Source organism: Alexandromys fortis, unplaced genomic scaffold (genome assembly GCF_014885135.2).
Source record: "Alexandromys fortis isolate MF-2015 unplaced genomic scaffold, M_Fortis_MF-2015_v1.1 scaffold_187, whole genome shotgun sequence".
NCBI classification, from domain to species: Eukaryota; Metazoa; Chordata; class Mammalia; order Rodentia; family Cricetidae; genus Alexandromys; species Alexandromys fortis.
Window position 1 is genome coordinate 3,159,906 of NW_026068088.1, and position 18,116 is coordinate 3,178,021.

The window sequence follows — 18,116 nt, forward strand, 5'->3', positions numbered from 1 at the left end:
TCTCTCTCTCTCTCTCTCTCTCTCTCTCTCTCTCTCTCTCTCTCTTTCTTTCTTAAAGATTTATTTATTGGTTATATACAACATGTTTTCCTGCACACCAGAAGAGGGCAATAGATCTCATTACAGATGGTTGTGAGCCACCATGTGGTTTCTGGGAATGAGGGGTTTCTTACAGGTGCAGAAATGACTCAAAGACAGCTGAAGAACCAAAGCCGTGAATCTGGAGCACATAGCAAAGCCCGGAGGCAGCTCAGCAGGTCCAAGTAGCTCTGGTCTAAACCTCTTCCAGGCAACTCAGTTGGTTTCTGCTTCTTCCATGCACATGGTCTGGTGTCATCATTGCAGCTTGTCTTGTATTAGAGTCAGTGCTGCTTTTCTGAGTCTTCCTTGTGCTCTGCTCTGCTGTTCTCAGACCAACTCTCAGCAGTCTTTATTGATTACTCCAGCAGGGAGGAACCTAGAGAATCTGGTCAGTTTCAGGGTCTTTCTCAAGCTATTTTAACTGGTTTACCTTCTGTCTTTACGTGCTTACCTTCAGGACAGAATGATTTGATCCTGAGAAAATTAAACAGTAGTCCTATATCACAGGGTTCATCCAACTAAACAATACATCATAATATGTATTTCCAGAGTGCTTACTTTATATGATGGATTAAAGTCATCTACAGATTCTTAAAAGTTTATGGAAGGCTAGGTATTGTGGCATGTGCCTTTAATCCCAGTACTCTGAATGTGAACATAGCAGAAGTTTGTGAGTTCAAGGCCAGCCTGGTCTATTTAGGGAGTTCCAGGGCAGTAAGGACTCCATAGTGAAACCATATCTCAAAATCAAACAGACAAAAAGCAAGCAAATGAAAAGCACATGGGAGAATATAGGTAGCTTGTGTGAAAGTCCTAAGCATATAAGGGACATCTCTGGATTTTGGTGTCTTCAGAAGTTCCTAGAATCAACTCAGAGAGGATGTGGAGGGTCATCTGTAAGTTCGCTCTCATTTCTGTGTGAATGTGTGAGTTTTATGTCTCCCCTGAAGCTAAGGAGAGAGTTCTGAAAAAGAGAGACCATGAAATGGTGATTGATGGCAAACCTGTGACCATTTTCCTGGAAACCACGAAAAAGCAAGTGGAGGACCCGAGACCTCAACCTCAGTCTGTGACACAGTATCAGGATGAAGCCCTCTCCGATAAAGGGCCTGTTTACAATTCTGATGACACTATTGTCCAGATGGTGAGTGTTGACAGAAGAGCTGGCACTGTTGCTACAACTGCCCCTAGGTCACCGCTTCTGCCCTTTTGGTCCAGCGGCCTTAGCTGGGCACTAGCTGTGAGCTAGATGCTGCTCTAGATACTGGGCAACAGAGGTGAATAAACAGGGAAAAGATTCCTGTCCTCATGCAGCCTGTATTGGGGTAACAGGACCCGCAGAATGTAAGCAAGTAAATGAACTGAGGAAAAGCACTTCAAAGACAGAGATGTGGTAGGAGAATAAAAAAGGAGTTTTGTGTCAGAGAGGTACAGGGTGAAGGCATGCAAGGGAAGATGGGAGACCTTCTTGTTGAGGTGACATTTAGCCTGAAGGCTTAAATGATGAGAAAGCACCAGCCATTAACAAAAATAGATAGGTACTGCTTAAGGTGTGGCAGGCACTGTCGTAGGAGTGGGGGCACAGACACAGTGTGGACTGCTCTTAGGGACTTGACATCGAGTAAGGGAAACAAAGAAGAGTTAACAGATGTATAATAGAATTCTCTCTAGTGACAAGTGCGGAAAGAATAAAGGGGGATGAGAACAGTGACAGAGCCACCATTCTAAACAGGGTGTAAACAAACAAACCCACATGATGCTTCATCTAGAGAACATGGGTAAACTAAAGGACCTAGTGTGGGGTCTGAGGAAATGCTGAAGGAAGACCCCAAACTCAAACAGTATGTAAGAGCAAGGAGTGTTATTATCAGCCTATGTGAGGCCGTTCACCTGCACAAAATGGCGACGACCCCAAGGGGAGTGGGTAGGCTCCTTTTAAGCACAGGTAAGGGGAGTTTCAGTGACAATTAGGTCACCTCAAATACGTTTGGTTAAGTAGGCAACAGTTATATTAGTACAATTTATTTGGCTGTGGTTATAGTTTTACCATTTTGCTCCATATTTGGGCAAGGCAGTACATGTTTGTTTTGGTAAGATTACAGAACTGTCCTTTTTGGTCCCTGCCTTGAGGTACTATGGAAGGTACCTCAGGCCCGATATGTGCTGTCTCCCTCATTGTCCTTTTAGGAAACTGAAACTCAGGCCCAGCTGTAAAATGGGAACACTTCAGACCTTTCTCTAGCTTCCTGGTTTTGTAGTAAGAACATTCTAGGCTGAGGGAAGCACATGCACAGGCCTCACAGGAACTGAAGCTTAGTGAGGCAAGAGGAGAGGGAGGCAGTGAGCAAGGGAGAGAGCTAGGGACAGGAAAGGGTACTGTGAGACAGGGTGTAGGATTTTAACTCTGGTGGGGAACTTCACCTGATATTTTTGAGCCTCATGATAAGGGATCTTGTTGCACTTTTTAAAAGATTTATTAATTTAGGTGTATGAGTGGGTGCTCTACCTGCATGTAGGACTTATTCTAGAAAGGAGCATCAGAGCCCACTACTGATGGTTGTGGGAACTGAACTCAGGTCCTCTGGAAGAGCAGCAGTGCTCTTGACTTAAAAAAAAAAAAGCACCCAAATACACACTTTGTGATGTATCAAGAGTCAATGACTTTAATTGATTTGCCTAATAAGCCTCCAGAGACAAAGCAGTATGTCTTCAAAAGAATGGGACTGTCCCTACCTTCTGGAAAGAGATTAAATGAGGATCACGAGACACCCACGGATATCGACAGGAATGACACAAATGCAGCTTCACCTCCTCTCAGATGCTCTGCTGACAGCTCTGGGGCTTTGAAGGTGAATGATAACAAAAATTCCTGTGCCGTCTGCAAGTGCACCATTAGCAACAAGCATGTGCTCCCTAAGTGCAAGCATGAATTCTGCTCCTCTTGTATCACCAAGGCCTTGTCAATCAAGTCTGTCTGTCCTCTGTGTCAGATGTCCTATGGTATCCAGAAAGGGAACCAGCCAGATGGAACCATGACTTTCACCACTTCAAGACAGTCACTTCCAGGTCATGAAGACTGTGGCACAATTGTGATTCAATACATTATAGAAAGTGGCATCCAAACAGTAAGTGTACCAGGGAACATGAGTTTCTTTTGGCTCTGGTAGAGTTACCAGCACCCAAGGGGTCGTCCTGTAGCCTCTTAGATGCTGATTTTCTGGGAACTCATTCAGTGATTGTGGTAGGGACATAATAGCTAGAGGCCATACTGTTTGCTTAGAACTTGGATGTCTTTTCAGCTATTTCAACAGTGTTGGGGCTGAACCCAACCCTTGTGCATGCCAAGCAAGCACTGTCAAGCTGTGCATCTAGACTTTCATGTCTTTTTTTTTTAAAGGTAGAGACCATATGTCAGGATGGGAGGAGTTGGGTGGGTATGACTGTAATCTGAAGAGAACTATGAATTTTTCAGAATATGAACAAAACAGCATTTTCTTTCTTGGTTTTCAGTAGACTTCACCTATGATCCACACACCTTTAGTATAGTAAATTTCAGAGGCATGCCATTTCTTATCTAACATTTTCCTTTCCTCATACAGGATGAGCACCCTAACCCAGGAAAGCCTTATAGTGGAACACGACGAACTGCATACTTGCCTGATAATCAGGAGGGAAGAAAGGTCTTGGATTTGCTCAGAGAAGCCTTTAACAACAAGCTGATTTTTACAATACGAGACTCTCGAGTACCAGGAGTGTCTGATGTCGTTACATGGAATGACATCCCTCACAAAATATACACATTTGGAGGACCAAGAAAGTAAGAGCCTTTGAAATGTAATGGTTGCTGAACAAAGTATAGGGGGTGTTAAGTGCTGCAGTTTGAGGCTGTGGTATGAAAAGGTATTCCAGCAGTAGATGTTAGCTCAGTGTCTTAGCTAGGGTTTCTGTTACTGTGATAACCAAAAGCAACCTAGGGAAGAAAGGGTGTATTTGATTTACATCTCCTGAGACACTGAGGGAAGAGGAGCCAGGAACTCAAAACAAGCAGGAAACTGGAGGAGCTGATGCAGAGGCCATGGTGGGATGCTACTTCATGGCTTATTCCCCATGGCATGCTCAACCTGCTTTCTTATACCCACCCATGACCACCAGCCCAGGACTGGCACCACTGACAATGGACTGGGCCCTTCCCACATCAATCACTAATTATGAAAATGAGCCAGGTGGTGGTGGCACATGATTTAATTCCAGCACTAGGAAGGCAAAGACAGTCAGACCTCTGTGAGTATGAGGCCATCCTGATCTTCAAGAGCTAGTTCTAAAACAGTCTCCAAAGCTACAGTGAAAACCCTGTCTCAAAAAAAAAAAAAAAAAAAACAAAAAAAAAAAAAAAAAAACTAAGCTATAAAAATATAAGTATTAGTTAACAAAAAGTATCTTTAACAAAAAGAAAAATTCTAATCTATAATGATAACTTTAAAGAGAAAAAATTGGTTCAAGCTGGGCAGTGGTAGAACATGCCTTTAATCCCAGAATTTGGGAGGTAGAGACAGGTGGATATCTGAGTTTAAGGCCGTCTTGAAAAAAAAATTGATCCCTCCAACCTTCTACTTTTCCATTCATAATGTATGACTTGGTTATTAAATTTTGCATCAAAGCTGGGCAGTGGTGGTACACACCTTTAATCCCAGTACTCAAGAGATAGAGGCAGGTGGATCTCTAGTTGGAGGCCATCCTAGTCTACAGACAGAATTTCATGACAGTCAGGTCTACACAGAGTAACCTTGTTTCTATGCCACTCCCAAAAATGCATCAAAAGATGGGGTTTCAGAACTCAAGATGAATTGTGCCCAAGTTGATTTAATTTTAGTGTTTCAGGTCAATTTTAAAGGTAGATCCTAAAAATATTTGCTTTGACTTTTTAAAAAATATTTATTTGCTTTTATTTACGTTTTTGCTTTGCATACATTTATGTCTGTGTGAGGCTGTCAGATCCCCTGAAGTTACAAAACAGGTGTGAGCTGACATGTGTGTGTTGGGAATTTAACCAGGGTCTTCTGGAAGCACAGCCAGTGCTCTTAACCTCTGAGCCATGTCTCCAGCCCTGCTTTGGTTTCTTTTAAGGTCATCTTATTCTCCCTCACCCCTATCTTCCCATTGTCCACAAAGGTGTTGAACTCACATGGATGAAACATGATAGGAAGAAAGTCTTCAATATAAAGAGTCCCAAGATGGTGGGAGATGTATCCCAGGAAATCTGACTATACTTCATAAATCTCAGAGTTCCTCTACTTGTGGCATCAAAAGAAAAATATCCTGAGACCTTGTCAACTTTCCCATTTTGAAAGTCCTATTATCGTATGATTACCTTCTCTGTAGAATTTGGCTTTTATAACATTATGTGCATCAGTACTTGAAATGAGCTAAGGTGTTAAGCAATGTGTGGAAAACAGATGCTGGTCAGTCAGCTGGGCACTTCAGTGACTAGATACCAGCCACTGTCTGATTGCCTGAGGATGCTGGATCCCAGAATACTAGATGCTCAAGTGTAAATTGTTCAGATTTTGTTGTTGTTTTAAGACAGGATCTCACTGTGTGGCCCAGGCTGGCTTCAGACTCACAGAGATCTGACTGCTGTCGCCAACTGACTGCTGGGATTAAAGGCCTGTGCTACCATTCCTGGCTATTGTAGATTCTTGAGAATTATTTGGGAGGAAGCTAACAGGATTTCTTTTTCTTCATGCAGTTTTGGCTACCCTGATCCTCATTACCTGACACGTGTCAAGGAGGAGCTGAAAGCAAAAGGAATTGAGTAAAGAATGCACTGGGAAGACGTCTGTGCACTTTCAAAAGAAGTGTGTTAGGAGACGGCAGTAGGACAGGCCTCAATCATTTTGTAGAATAAACTTTATAACAGTTTTCATGTTAAGTAGATGTAGTTTCTTATAAAAGCAGAAGTCTAATTGCCGGTCATTTCTAGAGTGTTTCTCTTTCTTGAAAGGCAAAGTATGAAGGGCATGTGCTGAGGAAATCAACCATAACGTGTGAAGACATGAGCTCAGATCCGCAGCATCCATGTAAGAGTTGGTGAGATGGCATACACTTGTAAGCTTAGCCCTGGGGAGCGTAGACAGAAGGATTCCTGGAGCTCACTGGCTAGTTAATTTAGCCAAAACCCAAACCATGGGCTCCAGGTTCACTGAGAGACCTTGTCTGAAGAAATCGGGTGCATCTGGGCATGGTGGCACATGACTTTAATGCCAGGAATTAGGAGGCAGTGGCAGGCCATCCCAGGCCAACCTGGACTACATAGCCCAAGTTCCAGGACAGCCAGGGCTACAAAGTGAAACCCTGTCTCAAAACAAACAAAGCAAATATGAGGGAAGACAGAAATAAAGACATCTAACATCACCCTCTGACCTCTAAATACACACACACACACACACACACACACACACAGAAAAGTTTTAGGACAGAAAAACATAAAGGATTTCAAATTTTTGTGAGGAAGTCTTATCTCATTCCTGTGTTCTATTGGGGGTGCTGCCCTGTATGAAATCACCTTCTATATCTTTCATTGAACAGCTGGCAACTAGTAGAACCTCTCCTGATGCTTGTTTTCTTGATATATGGTCTCTCTGTGCAGCTTTTGAGCTCTCTTTGTGGACCAGATTGGTCTTGAATTTCGATTTGCCTGCATCAGCCTTCTGGGAGCTGGGGTTAAAGATATGTGCTACATGCCTGATTGTATTTGTTTGTTTGGGGTTTTGTTTTTTGTTTTCTTTTTGTCGTTGCCTTTTGTTTTTGGTTGGTTTGGTTGGTTTGGTTTTGGTATTTGTACTTAAGCCCAAGGTAAATTTGTTCCATTCCAAGACCTTTGATCGTGTTCCATGGCCATCTTTCTCATAGTATGTTATTTGTTTGGTTTTTAATCTCTGCCTGTAAAAGTAAAACCCTTGTGTAAATGGGAAAGTGAAACCATTGTGTAAATGGAAAGTTTAAAAACAGGATTAACTGGAAGAGACCCCCACTTGCCTCCCTACAGTGAGAAACATGCCTAGGAGGTCAGGCAAACTTTGATAATAAGTAGAACAGGAAAAGTCTTATTTTTCTGGATACAGAACCTAGTAGACAGTTAGTGCTTAATATATGTTTGTTGCCTGACTCAGCTCAGCAGAGCGATGAGCATATAAAAAGATAAGCTCCTCAAATCATTGGCAGAAGTAGGACCAGAGACTTTGACATTCATTTAGAAAACATTCTTACCCCAACATGTATTGGTGAGACTCTGGCCAGGCCTTTATTGTAGGCTCTACTCTTCCTGATCCTTGGAATCAGCCTCAAAGGGTGCACTCGCCACAGACATGAACATGTATGTTTTCCACATTTTACCCCCATACATTATGCTGTGCTTTTGAATATGTTCTGTTTTACATTTAACGGATAAATATCCTGGCCTTAGTTTAAAATTTTCTAATAACTGTTACCTGAAATATAGTGGATTTTTTATTGTTTGTTTTTTGGAGCATGTTCTGGTTTTTGTTTTGTTTTTTTGTTTTTGTCTTACTTTTTGGTTTTTCTTAACCCTTTGACTCAATCCCACCAATCTATGTTGTCTCTCTTATAGTCTTTCTAATCCTTTCCCTGGACATGAGTAAAGAACTGAACCTCCTGCAGAGTCTGTCTGACATGTCACAGTTCACTATAAGCAGTTTCCATGTCAGAAGAAAACCCTAGTAGAGAGTGTTCTGGTGATCTGAGTTCCACCCTCTCTCCAAAATGGCAGATGACATGTTTTGAGCTCTTCCTGAGACACAGATGCACACATACAAACATTTGGCCAGATCATAGTCGCAAGCATTTACTGAGTAGTTTCTCTACATGTACCTTATGTTGAAATGATCAATACAATTAGTAGCGCTAGTCTTTCAACAGAAAACTGGTGTAGAGAGTATTAGTCAATCACCAAAGGTAACATATTTACTAAGGGGAAATACTATTTTTACTTCAGTCCTTGTTTTGTTTTGTTTTGTTTAGATACAAGACAAGGTATCATGTGGCCCACACTGGCCTCATCTTATTGAACTCAGACCCTCCTGCTTCACCTCCTTCCCAAGTTCATATACCCAGGATCTCCTGATATCTCTCCCTTTCTCTCTCTCTCTCTCTCTCTCTCTCTCTCTCTCTCTCTCTCTCTCTCTCTCTCTCTCTCTGAACTTGTCATGAAACTCAGTCTGTAGACCAGGCTGGCCTCAAACTCAGATATCTGCCCGCCTCTGCCTCCCAAGTGCTGGGAATTAAAGGCCCTGACACCCTCTTGTGATGTCCGTGGATTCCAGGCCCACACATCATGTACATACATACATACATACTTACATACATGGCAGGTAATAGTCATACACGTAAAAGTAATAAAAAAATTAAGAAATGTACTTCATACACACAATGCAATATTATTCAGACCCCTCACTATGTTTGAGAGAACAACTCTGATCTAATCTCTTTTATGAGGTGGCCTTTGGTGGCCTCCTGATGCCCAAATATTGCTTTGTAAACTTGGTCATTGGTAAGAGTCAACTGGATACAGAGCTGGATTGATCCTCTGTGGCTAAGAGTTCTTGAAGGCTCAAAATCACCTGTAACTCTAATACCTGGGGATCTGGCACCTTTTCTGGCCTCCTGGGCACCTTCATTCATATGTGACATGCATGTGCATGTCATACTTTTTTAAAGGGCTCACCTGGGTACAGATTGTTATTACCTACCTCCAGTGTTTCTGACCCAGTAGGTATGCGAATAGACACAAGAAGGTATACTTCTAGCAAGTTCTGAAGTAATGCTGAGGCTGCTGGTCTGGGGACCACATTTTTAAGAATCACTGGCCTAAAAATAAAATATCAGTTCTGCAGATAGCTTGGCCAAGAACACTTTTTATTCTGTTTTGCTTTCTTCTTATCTCTCACTCAGCACAAAACCTTATGGTCTATTCCACACCAGAACATCAGTTTTACCAAACACTGACTGTCCTTTTGTCCTTCTGGTCTTTCTTCTGCATATTTCCTCTTTGGAATATCCCTCTGTTTTGTTCCTTTCTGATGAGCTACCTATGTAGAGAATGGTTTTAAGCAAAGCACATGGGAAGCAGAGTCAGGCAGATCTCTGTGAATTCAAGCCATCTTGGTCTACACAGTGAGTTCCAGGACAGCCTACGATGTGATCCTGACTAATGACACCTGTCTCAAAAAACAAACACAACAATAAGAAGGAAGTTGCCTACCAGGGAGGCTGAGTGTTCCCCAGTCCACAGCTAGGGTGACAGGACCCTGGTGCACTCCAACCCAGGTTCTCATGGTATCTACAAGGTTGTGCAGTAGATCAACTGACATTTAGAAGGCCAACCCACCAGAGACTTATACTGGAGGTTAAGATCACTTAGGCATGGCCTATGAAAAACACTGCCTTTGGAATTGCTGGCTGTCTCTAACTGCACATTCTCTTATGACAGCAAGCTCCCCTGCTGTGGATTCCTCATATGTTGGGCAGAATTTTCCTGTGTTCTCTTTGTAGGATGACTTTTCCCCAAACTGTATATCCTCATAAATAAAATAAGACTGTCAAACCTTTTGTCCCACACTGCCATAAAAGAAAAACTTAGAAGCCTGTTCTCTATAATTACCTCCCTGACAGGATGATTGGGCCAGAGGGAAGTCCTTCTGGAGAGATCACAGGAGGAAGTTTCACAGAGTGGAATTGCTGGTGTCTGACCTTGCTAGATCTCGTCCTTCAAGATTTCTAATGAATTAGTGTGGTATTTTAAATGTCTATCCTTGCTGTATCATAGATAGTCCTTCAGGAGATCAATAGCACCTAAGTGACCAACCATGTCCAGGTATTCACACTTAAGAAATGTAAAATATTGCACATATTCTTTGCTTTTTCCTTAGATCTCTCAATGGTTTGGTTTTCTCCCTTTATAACCTGTTGCAGCCTCTTTTCCAAAGCAACAATTTTTCTTTCAACCCAAATTTTGAAGTAAAGATACATTTAAATTATACATGTAAGTTTACCTAAGCATCCCACACAATGAAATATATCTCTGTTCTTAGCTCCTTCAAAATCAAAAAATTCAATAATAGACATAATCCAGACTCTCTGTGTATATTCCATCTTTACGTGGCTTGTTTTTCTTTACTCCTTTAATCTATGACTGCCTGTACTCTGTCTCTTTAAAGACTTTGTTTTATTTTTTAACCATTTACTTCTTCTTATAACTGTCTATATTCTTTTTCTTATCTCTCCCAAGACTACTTATATTTATACAACACTGTGACCCATTAAGACTTTTTTAAAAATCTGGATGTCTTTACTTTGCATCTGTAATTATTTTCTGACCAGAAGAACCTTTTTTTTAAATGATAAGTGGACATGGATAGGACCAACTCCATGGTCCTGCCTGTTGGCTCTGCACAGTCCAACATTGTGGAGGTCTGTTCACTTCCCCCGAGACTGCCAGGTGTGAGCCACACTCACTACCTCAACTCTGGTAAGCAACTGGCCCATGCTACCACCAAGTAACTTGCAGCACAATGCCCAAAAAACCATATTCAAGTGCTCTGCCTCTTGAAAGAGTTCATGCTGGCAGCATAGAACCAGAAGCTGCTGTTTCAAAACTGTGCTGGATTTTTGTTTGTTTGTTTGTTTGTTTGTTTGTTTGCTACTGCTGAATGAGAAGCATCTCTTAAAGGAGCCATGGCATGCTGACAGCAAACAGAACCCATCTGAAATATAAAATGTGGCTAAACTTTGTGTGTGTGTCTAGAATTCCTTTCCAAGCTCTTTCAACTTTTATGTGGATTTAGCTCATGCATAATGGCATGGCAATCTGTAAAAAAAAAAAATTTAAAGCTTTTCCTATTTGAATGTGGGTAGTGTACACTTTTGACCCCAGCATGGGAGGGCCAGAAATAGGTGGATCTCTGTGAGTTCCAACTAACATAGTCTACACAGCAGTATGTAATGAGAATTTGGAGAGAGAGGGAGGGCTAGAGAAAGGGAGGGGAAAAGAGAGGGAGACAGAGACAGAGACAGAGAGTGAACTCTTTCTTGGACCATTACTCTTTTTTCTACAGTCATATGACACCAGGGTCATAGAGTTACAATGAATAAGCCAGTTGCCACCAGGACAGACTCAGCCATGGGAGAAAGCCTGAAATACAGTTGCTATTGAGTCTTAGAAGCCTCCAAGAGGATCACCCATACAAATCCTTGGAAGCAAGAATCATTTAAGTGTGTTGGCAGTGATGGAGTCCAGGTAATGACTTAGAATAGTCAAGTTGAGTTGATGAAAGTCACCGGAGCACACTTAAAAGACAATGTTGGTTTTTCAGATTACCACACATGATTCCAGAGCATTTGTCACCTCTTTTAAGTATGATGTCACACACAGACAGGCTGGAAAGATGGCTCAGCTGTTAAACTCATGCATTGCACTTTGACAGGGCCTGAACTCTATTCTTAGCACTGATATCAAGCAGCTCACAAACACCTTTAATTCTAACTCAATTTTCATTTGACACCAATGGCTTCTGAGGGCCCCTATACTCTTGTGCACACACACACACACACACACAGAGACACACACAAGGACACACACAGACACACACAGAGACACACACAAAGACACACACAGACACACACACAAAGACACACAGATACACACACACACACACACACACACACCTCCACCCACCCACCCACACATCCTTCTCTGTAGATTAGCAAAGAAGCCCTACAGCATTCTTTTGGAAAGAACAAGAGAGCTAATTATTAAGTTGTTGGTGACAACTTCCTTGTTGGGAATGGTCATAGGACCCAGAGACTTTGAGTGTGCTGCATCTCTGCTATTGGAGCTGAGGTTTGTGTCTGCAAATATCTTCTTGAGACTGGTGGTCGCTTTCCTGCATCTAAGGATGTTAAGCTTGCATCTGAAGAGATCACCACTTTGACCTAACCAGATCAGTATTTCCTGGAGTAAGAATCATCGCTGAGCCTGGCAGATATTATGGCGCATTTGTTGGCACACTTGTAGCTAATGTCATTGACAGAAATTCATAATGAAGGAACAGAACAGCTCTGATGATGAGGAGGAGACAAATGACCAAAGCTTTATGTATTATGTGAATGAAGGATTATATAAGCAGGCTCCTATAAAACCCCTGCCCCAGAAGAGCCTTAAATCAAATGAACATCCAGGATATGGGGACCAACAAATGATGGCCTTGATCTGACTGTTGATACTGTAACCTGCCTGAGATGCGTGTGGGTGATTGGGTGCTCTGACAAATGCCAGCATCAACTGATGATGCTGTTTACACTTTTGATGGATTCAGAGGCCCATACTCTACTACATGGTGATGTCATGACCAATATGGACTTGGGCAGTGAATACGAGAAGTGGAAGAGCAGGATACCAGTACACTGCCCATGGCTTGTGCTCAGGATAGCAGGAAGGACCACCACACCGCCACCTGTGCTTACACTGCTATCAGTCTATACATACCATTCTTTTTTTTCTTTTAAGATTTATTTATTATTATGTGTGTAGTGTTCTGCCTGCGTGTATGCTGGCATACCAGAAGAGGGTACCAGATATCATTATAGATAGTTGTGAGCCACCATGTGGTTGCTGAGACATGAACTCAGGACCTCTGGAAGAGCATCCAGTGCTCTTAACCTCTGAACCATCTCTCCAGCACAGATAACATTCTTTTAATGTCACATGAGAATTTGGTTCGAGTTAGGGGTTCAGATCATTTAATCTAGGTCTCTTAATTCTGAAGTGTCTTTATAAGAGCAAGTGTCTTGATTTCTTTTCTATTGCTGTGACAAATAGCTGGCAAAATAATGGGGAAAGAAGAGTTTTATTTCAGTTTACAATCCCAAGTTATAGTCTATTGAGGGATGTCAAGGAAGGAACTCAGAGCAAAACCTGGTAGGCAGTCCTGCTTGCTATTCTGCACAGTGTGACTTCTGAACAAGGAACTCACTCCATTGTCAAAGAAGTATGGCAGGAAAAATTGGGAGCTAGAGAAATGGCTCAGTGTTTAAGAGTACCTGCTGCTCTTCCAGAGAACACAGTTTCCATGCCTAGCAAACATCTGGCAGCACACAGCTGTCTGTAATTCCAGTGCCAGGGGACCTTTTGCATGTATGTGGTGTACAGGCATACAGGCAGGTAAAACACCATACATATAACGTGAAAAAAATCCTTGTGTGTGTGTGTGTGTGTGTGTGTGTGTTATATGTATTAAGCCAGGTAGTGGTAATGGTTGTGCATGCCTTCAGTTCTAGCATTCTAGAGTCAAAGGCAGATGGATATCTGAGTTCTGTGGCAAGCCTGGTCTATGGAGAGCATTCCAGGACATCCGGGTCTTCTAGAAGAGAAGCAAGTTTTCTTCATCACTGAGTAATCTCTCGAACTTCTCACCTAGCTTTATAATACAGTTAAGGATCACTGCCTAGGGAGTGGTGCTACCCAGAGTGGGATGAACACACCTACAGAAATTAACAACCAAAATTCCCCCCCCAGACATGCCCAAGGGACAATCTGGTCCAGGTAATTACTCAGCCATAAATCCCTTTTTCAGATAAATTGACAGTTAAAGCTACCCAAGCCACTAGGGTTGGCACAGATGCAGAAATGTGGAAGGCTAGAAGACAGGGGTCATCCTTGTCTGTGTTGATTATTTGACTATTTGTTTTATATGGGCTTTTACTCTCTTTTCAAATGTGATATTAAGGCAACTAAGCAATCATTTGTAGTTCAAATAAAGACAGACTGGGCCCAAAGCTTAATGTTGTTTTATATTCTGAAAAGAAGTATCTTGAAATTAAAAAAAAAAAAACCTACCCAACTGCTAATAGAACTGTCCTTCCAATCTTGTGACCAAATTTTAGTACCTCACATATTCTCCTGCTATCTTAAAAATTTATCTCTGTCCACGAAAATGTGGCGGTAGCTAGGCAGTGATGGTATATGTCTTTAATCCCAGTGCTCGGGAGGCAGAGGCAGGTGGATCCCTGAGTGCAAGGCCAACCTGGTTTTCAGAGCGAGTTCCAGTACAGCCAGGGCTACACAGAGAAATACTGTCTTAAAGAAGCAAAAAAACAAACAAACACAAACAAAGAAAATGTGGTAACAAAACCCCCTCATCCTCCTCACCCTTACCTCTGCCTGAGTTAGCACTAGAGACTGGTTGGGTTAGGCGTTAAGAGCGACCAGCATGCAATTGGACAGTCAGGAGGTTTGTTCATGGGACCCCTGTTCTCCTGTCTCTGGAAGGCAGTCATGGCTCCTACCCGATGGCATGCTGCATAGATAAGCTTTTACCAAGTACAGTAGATGTTTTCTCCCTCATCATAGCAGCCTGGATGGTACAGAAGGATGGGGAGGATGCTTCATCAGCTCTTACTGGTTTTCCTTCTCTCTACAGCCACATCTGGTCAGGTTTACTAAAGTATTCATCTTGCACACATCATTCACAGACTGCCAGGACCTTTCCGGACATATACTAATCCTTTAACTCGTCCTCTGTCTGTTCTGCCCTTTACTTCCACACCTATATCATACAGAAGGTGTCTATGTTTAATTCATTGTCATGATTTTACTCCAGTGCTGGCCTTCAATATGTGTTCATTAGATCATGTGAAATAATGCATTATCAGGCCAGAAGGAAACTTGGTCTCAGCCATGGCTCATGTAACATGATCGCCTGCTTGTTGGGGTTTCTGTCCTGCCCAGTACATACCCCACAGACAGCAAGCAGCAAAGAAAATCACACAGAGGTCTCCATAAGATTATAAACTGATTGGCCCATTAGCTCAGGCTACTTATTAGCTCTTGTAGATTATATTAACCCATTTTTCTGATCTATTTTTGCCATATGGCTCAGTACCTTTTTCGGCTGGCAGATCACATCCTGCTTCCTCCGTGGTCTGCACAGGACTGGGAGGAATCAACTTCCTCCTTCCCAGAATTCTCCTGTTCTCATTGCATCACCTCTACTTCCTGTCTGGTTTTCCCACCTGTACATCCTGCCTGGCCAATCAGTGTTTATTTAAAACATGATTGACAGATTACAGACAATTCTCCCGCACCACTTCCCCCTCTTATGGGGACCTAAAGAAAATTTTGAGTTATTATCAAGTCCTGTGAGTCTTGATCATTTCAGGCAGCAGTCTTGAACCTGTTCTTGATGAAGAACTCAGACACCTGAGCCATCTATTCCTGCCGAAGATTTCTCAGGTGGTTTTCCTTGAACAAAGCTGATTTTTCTTAATTCTGAATAAATCCACAGCCTCTGGTTTTCTGTGGAAACAAAAGCAAAATCTCTTCTCCAAAGTAACATACCCTTTGACTTCAATTTTGAAGTCAAGGTATTTTCAAAATACCTATCTTGGATTAATTCTGCAGCATTTATAAGCAAATATTTTTTAGTAGCTGTTGCTCCTTCCCCAGCATTCAAACAATTTAAGGAGAGTATAATAGCATACAGTATCAAGATTCTCTGTAAATTTTCCATCTTTACGTGGCTTTATTTTAACCTCTATTTCTTTTATTTCTACTTTTAACTTTTCACTTTTTGAGACAGGTTCTGTGTATATCTTTTCTGGAACTCCCTCTATAAACCAGGCTATCCTTGAACTCACAGAGATACTGTCTCTGTCTGCCTCCCAGGCAAATCCTACCAGTGTGTGCCACCACAACACCACAAACAGCTACTTTCTTTCTTTGATTCTTTCTTTCTTTCTTTCTTTCTGTCTGTCTGTCTGTCTTTCTTTTTTTTTTACCTTGAGAACTTTAACCTCTAGCCTGTATATATTTTTAACACACTGTAAACCATTTAGAGGTTTTCTTCCTCTTTGAATTTCTCTTTACTGTTTATCTCTCTTTTTCTGACCACATGAATCTTTAATTTGCTAAGAAATATGGAGAAGATTAAAGCCATGGCTTTGATGACTAGATCCAGCCCATTCCTTCGCTTTATGAAATTTCACCCTCATTGTGGAGGTACCCGTTGTAGTCACAATTTTTTGCCACAACTCTATGTCATTTTAAGGTCCTTGCCAGAAAGCAAGCTGTAACAGTGTGTCCATAGCTCCATAGTTGGACTGCTTGCTCAAAAGAGTCAGAGTTTTCCCTGGCAGGATGGCCCAGAAAGCCAGCATGTTAAAACAGCTGAAAACCAAAATGCTTTACTCTAGTCTTTCCCAAGCTTTCTCAGGCTTTCTGTGGATGCAGTTATCCATGTGGGCACCATTTGTAGCATGAGGGTGCCAGGCATATGCTCTCCTTAAATTGTTTGAATGCGGAGGAAGGAGCAACAGCTACTAAAAGATATTTGCTTATAAATGCTGTAGAATTAATCCAAGATAGGTATTTTGAAAATACCTTGACTTCAAAATTGAAGTCATAGGGTATGTTACTTTGGAGAAGAGATTTTGCTTTTGTTTCCACAGAAAACCAGAGGCTGTGGATTTATTCAGAATTAAGAAAAATTAGCTTTGTTCAAGGAAAACCACCTGAGAAATCTCCAGCAGGAATAGATGCCTCAGGTAGCTGAGTTCTTCACCCAGAACAGGTTCAAGACTCCTGCCTGAGATAATCAAGACTCACAGGATACTTTGGTCAGGACTTGATAATAACTCAAAATTTTCTTTAAGTCCCCATAAGATTATCAGCACCCCCAACCAGCTGAAAGTAGCCTGGAATACTATGCCCACATTCCCAAAAAAATGGACTATGGATATTTTCCTTTGTTCTTTTTTTTAAAGAGGGGGAAGTGGTGTGGGAGAATTGTCTGTATTCTGTCAATCATGTTTTAAATGAACACTGATTGGCCAGGCAGGAAGTATAGGTGGGAAACCAGACAAGAAGTAGAGGTGATGCAATGAGAATAGGAGAATTCTGGGAAGGAGGAAGTTGATTCCTCCCACTCCTGTCCAGACTCCAAAGAAGCAATATGTGAGCTGCCCAGCTGAAAAAGGTGCAGAAACATGTAGTTAGCATACATAAGAACAGTGGGTTAATATAATCTACAAGAGCTAATAAGAAGCCTGAGCTAATGGGCCAATCAGCTTTATAACTTATAGAGATCTCTGTGTGATTTTCTTTGGGTCTAAACAGCTATGGGAACTGGGCAGGACAGAAAACCCCAACAAGCAGGCCCAATCATATTACAGCTCAGAAAGACTCAGTGTATGTTCAGAAGATAAATGTGTAGGGAAGGAAAGCAGAGTAGGGTGGGAATGGGATGCTAAGCAATTTTAATATATTTATAAGTGTATTTTGTGCACATGTATCTTTGTATCACTTGCATGCCTGGTTCCTACAGAGGCCAGAAGAGAGAGTCACATCTCTTAGGAGTGAAGTTACAGAGGGTTGTAAACTGTGCTATGCATGCTGGGAACTGAACCTGGGTCCTCTAAAGAATAGCCTGTGTATATATTCCATACTTTCTTCATCCATTCTTCCATTGAAGGACATCTAGGTTGTTTCCAGGTTCTGGCTATTACAAACAATGCTGCTATGAACATAGTTGAGCATATATTTTTATTGTATGATAGGGCCTCTCTTGGGTATAGTCCCAAGAGTGGTATTGCTGGGTCCAGGGGTAGGTTGATCCCGAATTTCCTGAGAAACCTCCACACTGCTTTCCAGAGTGGTTGCACAAGTTTTCATTCCCACCAGCAATGGATGAGTGTACCCCTTTCTCCACAACCTCTCCAGAAAAGGCTATCATTGGTGTTTTTGATTTTAGCCATTCTGACAGGTGTAAGATAGTATCTTAAAGTTGTCTTGATTTTCATTTCCCTGATCGCTAAGGAAGTTGAGCATGAACTTAAGTGTCTTTTGGCCATTTGAACTTCTTCTGTTGAGAGATCTCTGTTCAGCTCAGTGCCCCATTTTATAATTGGGTTGATTAGCCTTTTACGGCCTAGTTTCTTGAGTTCTTTATATATTTTGGAGTTCAGAC

The 18,116-nt window shown here is 41.8% G+C and overlaps 1 protein-coding gene and 1 pseudogene across 1 annotated transcript in view; both read left to right on the forward strand.

Moving 5' to 3' along the window:
* The window catches only part of LOC126488735 (E3 ubiquitin-protein ligase DTX3L-like), a 17,906-nt gene extending 12,009 nt beyond the window's left edge, over nucleotides 1-5,897 (forward strand). Inside the window, exons 3-6 of the mRNA XM_050122396.1 lie at nucleotides 1,032-1,225; nucleotides 2,700-3,206; nucleotides 3,681-3,898; nucleotides 5,828-5,897. Of these exons, the coding sequence (XP_049978353.1) occupies nucleotides 1,032-1,225; nucleotides 2,700-3,206; nucleotides 3,681-3,898; nucleotides 5,828-5,897 (989 nt within the window). The remainder of the gene's footprint in view (nucleotides 1-1,031; nucleotides 1,226-2,699; nucleotides 3,207-3,680; nucleotides 3,899-5,827) is intronic.
* A 4,609-nt stretch (nucleotides 5,898-10,506) lies between these two features.
* On the forward strand, nucleotides 10,507-12,495 carry LOC126488736 (ornithine decarboxylase-like; annotated as a pseudogene).
* Nucleotides 12,496-18,116: the final 5,621 nt, after the last annotated feature.